This window comes from Bombus affinis, chromosome 9, assembly GCF_024516045.1.
Source record: "Bombus affinis isolate iyBomAffi1 chromosome 9, iyBomAffi1.2, whole genome shotgun sequence".
Classification (NCBI taxonomy): domain Eukaryota; kingdom Metazoa; phylum Arthropoda; class Insecta; order Hymenoptera; family Apidae; genus Bombus; species Bombus affinis.
This window is the reverse complement of record NC_066352.1, coordinates 797,731-807,609: the sequence shown is the minus strand read 5'-3', so window position 1 is coordinate 807,609 and position 9,879 is coordinate 797,731. Positions and strand designations below refer to the sequence as shown.

The 9,879-nt window shown below is 42.6% G+C and overlaps 1 protein-coding gene across 1 annotated transcript; it reads left to right on the top strand.

Moving 5' to 3' along the window:
* Positions 1-3,021, top strand: LOC126919988 (uncharacterized). Its single transcript, XM_050729771.1, has 4 exons — positions 1-314; positions 1,004-1,190; positions 1,679-1,847; positions 2,800-3,021. Exons 1-4 carry the CDS (start codon positions 192-194, stop codon positions 2,951-2,953), a joined length of 633 nt encoding a protein of 210 aa, XP_050585728.1. The 5' UTR covers positions 1-191; the 3' UTR covers positions 2,954-3,021.
* Positions 3,022-9,879: the final 6,858 nt, after the last annotated feature.

Genomic DNA, 9,879 nt, shown 5'->3' with positions numbered 1-9,879 from the left:
CAGTTTCAGTTTCAAGCTGTCCATTCAGTTGACTGCGGTCGCTTACCACGATCGAGGCCGGTTCATTATTTGCCTAACTCGCGATAACGAACTAATTGTACCTATTAACGAGCTCTCGCCACCTGCCTCTTCGATTATACACCTCTCAAAAGTTTCACGGACATTCACTACGATCTTCTCGAACGGTCACCATGCGGTGTTTCTTGCTCATCTCGCTTCTGTCTACGTGTTACCATTCTGGATCGAGTTTCGTACGAGACAAGAGATATTTGGTGTTCCCGCCGCCGAGCAACGTAGCGCCGACCAAAGTGCAGGTAATATATCATTATATATATATATAGTTGTATCGATATTGGAATCGTCACTGCAGTCAAACCTATACGTTTAATTGCGCTCGCGATTCTAATTGGATATCGATTGCTAATTGTTTAAGCGATATACATAGGGCGCGTGGAACAGCGAAAGTGTGGCCGGTGGGAGGAGAGAATATGGAGACAGAGTCTCGTACGTTTCTAAAGACACAACGGTGTCCCTCTTGTGACAGCTCGATAGACGCTTCATACAGGCAATCGCGATACAATTATCTGTAATTGCACGGTGCACGTCACGATCGGTGGCGATTCAATCGCGGAATTGGATATTCGATCGACGATCGTAACTGCATGGGAATCGCAATAGCTGGAACGCGCGGAACACGTGGCCTCAGAAATGGCAGAAAACATCGACGTTCTAGCTATGGACAGGATTTCGCAGAAATTAACGCCGAGAGAGAACGATCGTGCGCGAGTAATTTTGGCGAGCGCATCGTCAAAAATACCGCAACTGTTCGGACAAACTGGCGCGGGCTCGAAATTCGTGTAATATTTCTCCCATCTAATTTCGTTGCCTGGAATGTCACGAGCTAGCTAACTAGGAGAACGAGAACGGGCCTGCCAATTGAGATTCGATTGGCGGTTATTATAAACGATCGATGACACCTTCGTGTATTTGAAAATCGTTCCAGTTAATCCTCGGCCTCGGTTTACCCATGGAAGTCGACGTCAGCATGATTATCGGATATGTGATGAAATTTAATTACGTGCTGCCCTATAACGCCTCCTACTTGACGGATTCATACGTTCGCTATGACAGATCGATCAGCCCCGGTGTCGAGGTCGACGGCAATGACGCTCCAACGTCGGATCACCAAGGTACACGCACCTCACATCTTTCCGCTTCGATGCGCTTCCGGCATTTTTTCATCGGCCAAGCACCAGCTTCTTTCATCGTCTAATCCTCTTTGCAATCTCGATTTCTCTCTTTCGAGTGTTAAACGCAGATAAGATGGTCGGAGATCTTAAGCTAATTTAGAAGCTTTTTATATAGGCCACATTTCTAACAATCAATCAGAATTAACTAAATAGCCTTAAAAAAAATGTCAAAGTCGATACGAAAGAACCACGCTTGTATTAATAATTAAATTCACCCGTAGAGTAGTACCACTGCCAACGATAAGATGAACACGCTTTTCTCTCATTTTCATCAGAAGCTTTGCCGCTCGCGTCTGAAACTTTAATTTGTCCTCTGTCCTTTAGATTCGTGCGTTTACTCCAATGCGACACCCTTTCTCATCGACTCCATTAATACTCCATTATTTCTTCTGTTGTTCCCATGTTCAATGAATAATTTCTGCCGATAGGAGTTGCACGTGTCATCAACAGATGGGAAATATACGAAATTCTGGAATCGGTTCTCGGCGATTCGCGATCGGGCAAGGCTTGCCTTTTAAGGGCGATCTGCGAGGCCTCAGCGGCGCCTTTCAACCGAGTTCACGGTCTCAGCTCTCAGCTCGTTCATCTTCTGCTCACGTGAGTATCGATTCCAAAGGGACGATGGAACGGGGAACGTATCGCGGTTGATTGTGTTCTTGCAGTGGAACTGCCTTCTTGGATTATCTCATATCTCCTCTATTTCGTTGGACATTAATTTACACCAGAAATGATCTACGTTATGCCACTCGCATAGTGTTAAGACGTAGATCGATGTGAAGATCGAGGTCTAACTTATTTGTGTAAGATACGATTGTAATTTATTACCAAGTTAGCGTGTCGGTTGGACGTAAGTCGATTAAGTCTGGGAAACCGCAAAACTTAATTTTCCATATTCTTAAGTATCAATCCCTGTTCAAAGATATTGATCATTTTCATCACTTTTTATCGCTACTTCTGTATCAAACGAAATACGGTAGGTCGTCGATTAACCGGCTTAATTGGAAGCCAGACAGCCTTGATAAATCGAGATCCAATTGATAATCGAGACCCCAGGGAAATAGCTAAAACTTTCGCAAGATATATTGCCTTTTATAATCGTACTTAAATATATATTTACTTAAAGTTTATTTATTTTGTTCGGTTTTCATTACGCCAACTTTTGACGAATATTATTTTTATACAAACGTATAAATGAAATAAATGTATAAAACAAACGTGACAGTTTCATATGGAAACGTTGCGAACGATCTAACAATATTGCCGTGGAAAGCATTTAATCAAGTTTGGAAAACACGCGTTAATAATCATCACGCGATGGAATATTCGTTATTCGTAAAATTTAAAGGTGGTATAACTTTAAAATCAAACGACGAAGGCTAATGGCCAACTTCGCTTTCGATAAAACTCGTGCCCGTGAATTGCTTCCACTGTTTGTGAGAGCAACGTCACGGAGGGTGCGTTAAGGCTCCTCGAACTTCCCATTACTTGGCCATTATTAACCTGAATCTAAATGCCTCACGGCGATCGGTTAATTTTGTTCGCGTTTCAGGCCGTCGACCACCTCGGAGCCTTTCAGGACTGACTTTGATCGAGTGTATCACGCTGCTGAAATTATGGGCCGACAAGGAGTCAGTCCTTGCGATAATTTATTCGCGGAATGTACGGAAAGCCTTCTGGATTACTTTACAGAGGTTTACGAATGATCGTTTGCCTAACATCGCCTGCAATATGTTGACTTAATTGATAGAAGAATAAACTTGACACCGCTTCACCTAGCCTTTATCCTCTAAGATTGATCATCAACGAGATCGCGTCTCATGCTGCAATTTTTTCTGCACACAGCAAAGTACGCAAACTAAGCATCGATAAGAGGCAGAATATACGTTGGCTAAGTAAAAACGACGTCCCCGAAACCTCGTCAGATTATTTCAAATGACTTGAAATCTCTTTATTTATGTAGTATCCAAATGGGTCGTTCTATTCTCGCATGCAGCTTTCTGCTTCCCAATCAAAAACTCTGTCCACTCCGCACGCTTCACACGCTCTGCCCACTCTCCACGCTCTGCCCACTCTACCTTTTCCCGTTCTTCGGAATAGGTATCCCGAAACCCCCGTGATCAAGGTCACGCAGCCTTTTCACGTAAACTGTCCACTTAAAGGACCCAACGGTACATTGTTTACAGTTCGGCCGATACCTTAGGCCTTCTGGCCCCGGTACTACATTTATTGAAATATTCTGCCAAATTTCTAGTCTCTTCTTCGTTAATTGAGTTTTACTTGACTTTGCCCAATTTGGAACAATTTATTAATTCATATTATATATTTTACTTAATCCGAATTTGTACTTTCGAGCTTCTAAGCTTTTAACTATCATTTAATTTAAAAGATTGCAGCAGTTGCCGAGTTATGTAACGTTATTTCTAGTTTCTGAAATGCATTATTCTTATCCCGATTTATAATTAAAATCCACGTCATAATTTTAACAAAAGGTACACGCACTACTACCAATCCCTTCGTTTCCCACTAAATATCTACTCGAAACCAGGTTAGTTCAACTGAAAGGATTTCAAGAAACTAGACAACGTTAAAGTCTCCGCTATACTAAGGTCCTAGTTGATCCTTTCCATCTTTTTATCTAACGATAAGACGGTCTGCGATATTTCACCTGACAAAACAAACACCAAGCGTACCAAACAGTGCGTTGGAAAAAGCATCGGAGAAAGTGGCGCGGGAGGGTTGCGGCTGAAACGAAACACTATATCGAAAGGTGGCGATAATTTATGTGGGCCGATGTCGTGCGATATTAGAAATATCAAGGGAAGAAAAGGACGCGCGAATGGCGGGGCTGTGCAGCGAAGGAAAAAGGATCAGGGAAAAGGAGGATGGAGAAGTGGCGAGGCTGAGGCCCGCGAAAGGGGTTGCGCGCACGGGGGTTCGCGGCGAAACGTGACGCAGTTATCCGACGTTATTGGCAGTTCTCTCGTTCAATAACAGGTACACGTAAAGAGAAAATACTCCGGTTGAAATTTATAGAGGGTGTAGAGCGAGCGGAGCAGGGGAAAAAATGGCCCGTGACGCCGGAGACCGAGAGAAACGAGGAGAGAGGAACAGGATAGGCGCGTGGGAAAGGGAGAGGATGCTTTTTCCAGGGCAAAGCCATTCGTGGTAATTAACACGGGCCGATAATATACGATTTTACTTGCGCGTCGTTACAACGCCACCGAGGTCGAAACCTTTGAGCTTTTGCAGCGCCACTCTATGTTCCCTTCTCTCTTCTCTCTTTCTCTTTCCGCCTAGTGCTTTTATTTGTTTGTTTTCCTCTTTTCGGACAGCTGCGTTCCGTTCGCCTAACAGACTAGCCGGTTAATTGTCGATAATTCGCGATGCGTGGAATCGACCAGCTCGACGCATTGGACAGATTAACGAACGCATTGTTGCCCGTGACGCGTGTCCCTCGGATTTCGTTGAGAATTTTCCTGCCGATCATTGGTCTGATTGTGCTTTGCGCACCTTCAGAGATTCGATTCCGCGTTTTGTTCCCGCTCAAAGGCAACAATTAGGAAGATTAATCAGGAGTCTTGTTCCGATGCTTATTGTTTCTGGGCTTTCCAATGAAATTAATTTCCCCGCTTTTCGAAACTGGTTGGAATACAAGCGGCAGGGAAACGCCGAAGATAATACAAGCTGGCTAGAACGGTTACAGCGGAACGCAATAAACTGTGTCAAGCAATCAAGCAAGCAACGTTGCGAAACAATAAATTCAACGGAGAAAGTTGGCCGGCCCGAGCTCGAAGCGAAAAAAAAGTTCGTATATTTGACAGGAGGAGGGCTGGAAAATTTCGGCAACTCCGGCCATATATCAACTCTAACAAAATTCCAAGTTGACGAGCCTTTTTCCATATATTAACCGGCCAGACGAAATTGGCCATCGTGTTTTCTCATTTTCACAAGTTTCCTTCGCGTATGAAAGATGAAGTTCGCCGAGTTGCATCATTTACAAGTCGATAGTACAAATTAATTAGCATCGCAATGGGCTGCAGCTTTTTGTGAACAGTTTGGTCCAGTAAACTGACACCAGAGAAGTGTCGTTTTATGAAAATAGTTTATAAAGTAACAGTATACTAACGAACCATTGTTTTACCAAATACATCTGGCATTTTTTGGTGTCAATATATGTTTACAATTATAAACAGTCTCCATATAATTTGTATACAATTAATTTTAGCAATATATCTATAATATTTCTCAAAATGCAACAGCAAGAGACTAGTCAATTTATCACAGAACCTAATGATCTAGACCTAATCTAATAAGATCATAGAAAGGCACATCAGTTCAGCTATTAATTTAAGAAATAAAAAGATCTCAGAATTCCATCAAATTACGTGAAATTCGAAATTCCCGGTAGTGTATCGAACGTGTTTAGTATCCGTGAAACATCGCTAAAAATGGTATTCAATGTTCATGAAATGCTCGCAGACTGTCCAACGGTGAGGATTCGGTTGGATCTATCGATTCTACCTTGAGAGAAATCACGAGCACGAGCTTTCGATTTCCGGATCGGACGTCTCGGCCGGTCGGATAAGGAACGACAAATGGACATCGTTTAACCCAGATAGATAAAAGGCAGGGTATGCGTGTCCGCGTTCGTTCGCAGTTACGTTTCACGAACGAAAGATTCGTGTACATAACGAGGGTGAGTTTTACGATCTAGTCCGGAGGGGTTGTAATTCAATTTAATGCCGGGATCGGAGACTGGTGGCCTTGGCTCGCCGAGATTTCGTCTGGGCGTCTTCAAATCACGGATATCGCGAGACCCTTTTCCGAAAGCCAGGTCTCTTTCTTCCTCTCCGCCCCTTCTCCTCCCACCGACCGAGAAAACCTAACTAGCATGGGACTTTAGCAAGGATTTTATTGCTTAGTAGCGATCCGGCGATCACTGATTCCAGCGTAGTCCGAGTTTCTTCTTCGTTGAAACCATTTCAAGGAAACTAGCGTTTCACCTGTGAAATCTTCTAAGATTCCTCGGAAACTATCAAGTGGAACCCTTCGTTAACCCTGCAGAGATCGCAATCTTACAAATTGCGTTCGACATTGTGCTGTGTCCGAGAGATCCATTAAATCGAAGATCTGCTGTGTCAATTTTCCAATACAAACGATACGAATACACGAAAGATACAATTTCCTTAAAACTTTCCTTGAAAATATTTCCACGCAATTGCGTCGATTCTCTATCTGGTTTGGACCAGCCTTCTAATAACAATTATTCTTGTTGAAGTAACTATTTCAAGAAAAACTCTACATCTTTATTTATGTAGATCCGTGACCTGGAGACTGCTATTACGCAGAAATATTCTAAATAAGGAAAGGTGCATATTATTGCATCCTTAAGTATGCATTATGTTTTGAGTTGCAAGGTCTAGGAACAAAGGAACTAAGAAACAGATTTCTACTCATGTAGCTTCTAGCCAAAGCTATAACCTTAACTTTCTTGGTAATGTCCTTTTGTTATAAATATACGAACGTGTTCCCTATCATTCCATTGTCTAGTAACACTAAGAGAGTAAGGATCTGAATCAGCATATACTTATACATTATACTTATACTTATACCTTTAATTATTTCAATATACTATTTCTATTACAAATTCATCCACTGGTTGTTCAATCAGTCAACCTCAACCTCAACAATTCTTATCGAAAATATTTATAAAACCACTTACACATATCTGTCGTATCAACCTCTTCGTTTCTAGAGGGAGAGTCTTAAATAAAATCGAAAAAATCTGCAGAAGCGTAGTTACGGATGAATAAAGTTGCAAGATGAAACAAAGATCTACGGAAAACCAACGAGCACTACTCGACATCTTGTTAACGAAGCATCCCGTTACCAAAGTTTTCTCGTTGGATTAACGTCTGATACGTGCGAATCGGCAAATCGGGTGAACGAACGAACCAGCTGCCAGAGCAAGGCAAGAGCTCCACCGTATCAATATTTGCGCTTGCTATTCGCCGAGATACAACGGGACCAGCCGCTACGGCTGGCTTTTGGTTTGTCGAGGTGGTAGCTCGTGGCGAACGCTCATTCTGAGCGGTTTTGCGCTCTTCAACGGACAGCGATCGCATTTCGCCTCTTTACGGTCTGTTCGTCGACGTTGAACGATCGCTTCAGGCCTGAAAAGTCGCATCGATGACTGGCGCTGTCTTGCTGGTGCTCGCTGTCGCTTTCCTGACGCCATGTCTGGTGCAGAGTCTCGACGACAAGGACGATTTCACGGGCAGGAACGGGACCAAGCTGTTCGCAAGTTGCTCGCGGCGACCGAGGAGTCTTATTTTTCCTCGTGTCTCTCAGCTCCTGGTACGTACAGAATACCGCAGATTCCGCACGACGAGGCTAATGAGCCGTCTCCGCGGCCAATCGGGCATTCACTCGCGCGTCACTCAAGTGTTCGCGATCGGTTTCCGCTTTTTCTTCCGGCGATCCAGGGGAATTCGAGCGATTCCAATGAACCCTCTGCTTTCCCTCGTTATACGCGTGCTTCGCTTCCGATCGGGTGTAATCGTGGGGAAAAATCGCGCAGGAACATCGTAATAATGTGGAAGCGCGAGCGACTTCCACTTGTCAAGGGTTAACGTTTAAAATTTGATAAAATCGAATCTGTTAGAGATGGCTGTTAGACAGAATTTATGGTAGGGATGACGGTCGAAATATCATTGTGATTCCGAGTACGTACGAATATAAAGAAATTAGTATGAAGATTACAGGTGAAGGACACGATAAATCACGTTTCCCACTTTTTACGTACGTGATAATCCTTTGTTACTAAAATTGATTCTTAGTTGGTTTTGCAGGTGAACATGTATCTTCTCGGTACGATTTCATTTGTAAAAAAAACTGTACGTCAAGATATCATGAGAAAATATCAAAGATATTGGAATATTTCTTGGTTTTCTCGATAATTGTACCGTTGGTTTCTACCTTTGCCGACTCGTCAATTATTTTTAAAAGATCTTTGCACATAGCAGATTGTTTCATTTTCGATTGTGACGTATTCAAGTTGCTTTGTTTAATCAGAAGGTGACATTAAAATGAAAAAAAATTAATAAAAATGTATTTAACATATTTCTCTCCCGTGCGGGTATTTCCCATACAGTTCACTGGAAAAGACTTCCCTCGAGACAGCAGAGTTTTATAAAAATATTCGTTTTTTAAGACAAGAACGTTGACGCGTATAGGCGAAGTTTGCTTACGATTAGATCGCGGATATTTATTCAAATTCATATTTTTATGAAGACAAAATAAAAAATGGTATTTCACATTTCATGTTTCTGTCAAGAACGTCCTATCTCTCTGTACATCTTTTCAAGTTTCAGTTTTTGAAATCATCATAATTAGATTTTCACTTTAATACGCTTCAATGGCAAATTACTTTGTTACACGACTTTAAAAGGTCGCGGGACGGTCGGAGTTGTTCATTTTAAACCGACCAAACCAGTGTCCGTTACTGTCCAACCCAACAGCGAAATGTCTCTGTTCCCACATGTTCCTTCCCATATAGATTAATTTGGTAGATGTTGTCACAAGGCCGTGCATTAGGCAAATAACTCGCCCCGTATCAAATGGGAGACGGGATCCAGTTGTCACAATAGAGCACCGGGCAAAGGTTCCAGCAGGTGGAAAGCTTGAAAACGACCAGTCATTAATAGAGTTCAGCTGAAAAGCTTGGTACACGAACGAAGAAGCTCTGTCGACACCTACTGTCCGCGGATGCGCTTTGATTATCATCCGTACGCTCAATTATTCCAAAAGAGAAACGCGAGTACGGGCATGGCTCTCATGTGAAACCGCTCGCCGTTTACGCCGCTTCTTGAATAATTCCTGGGCCACGCCACATGTCCGGGGCTCATCCAATTTTCCATCCAGCGTGTTTGGAAACGGTCGTCCTTCGGATTACAACCGCGCGGCTTGATAGGATGAACAGGATCGTGGCTGGGCATTGCACGGGGCCACAGTTGCTACGCTATGACCGCTGGATTTCCAACGAACAGGCTCTGGTCACTTCTGCGGTGCTTCGAATTAAACCAACTTCAACTGAGTTTTCTCGAAAGTTTTCGAAACTGAAATTTGCTTGTCTAGGGAAGAGTTATAAGGAATCGTGGGAATACTGAAAAAGTAGGGAATCCAGAAACATAGGGGTTATACGATCGATAAGAATAGGAGACGAGAAATAGGAAACGGCGAGGAATTGGGTATAGGAAGCAGAGAATAGAAAACGTTTGAAAATAGAGGGTGGAATATATTCATCTACCTTATTAGATAGAGGGAATAGAAAGTCGAAAAGAGTAGCGAATAAAGAATGGAGAAAATAGAAAACAGGAAATAGAGAATAGCAAGGAATACAAAAGAGAAACTCGAGCATAAGGGACAGAGAATAGAAGATTGAGAGGAATAAAGAGTAAGGAACAGTCTGTTTCCCAATATCGCTTATTAATCTGTTAACAGGGTAAGTTGACGTAACACGTTACTAGGATAATAATTTTTACGTACGGTTTCATCGGTTTCATGGCATCATACGGTTTATTAGGGACAAATTATATCATATTTATATTTGCAAGGAATAAAATTGACC

What these genes read in the sequence shown, in the direction of transcription:
- LOC126919988 (XM_050729771.1), top strand. Translation starts at nt 192, where the DNA reads ATGCGGTGTTTCTTGCTCATCTCGCTTCTGTCTACGTGTTACCATTCT. An exon ending in TAGCGCCGACCAAAGTGCAG is followed by an intron (nt 315 to 1,003) that starts GTAATATATCAT and finishes AAATCGTTCCAG; the next exon opens with TTAATCCTCGGCCTCGGTTT. An exon ending in CTCGTTCATCTTCTGCTCAC is followed by an intron (nt 1,848 to 2,799) that starts GTGAGTATCGAT and finishes TTCGCGTTTCAG; the next exon opens with GCCGTCGACCACCTCGGAGC.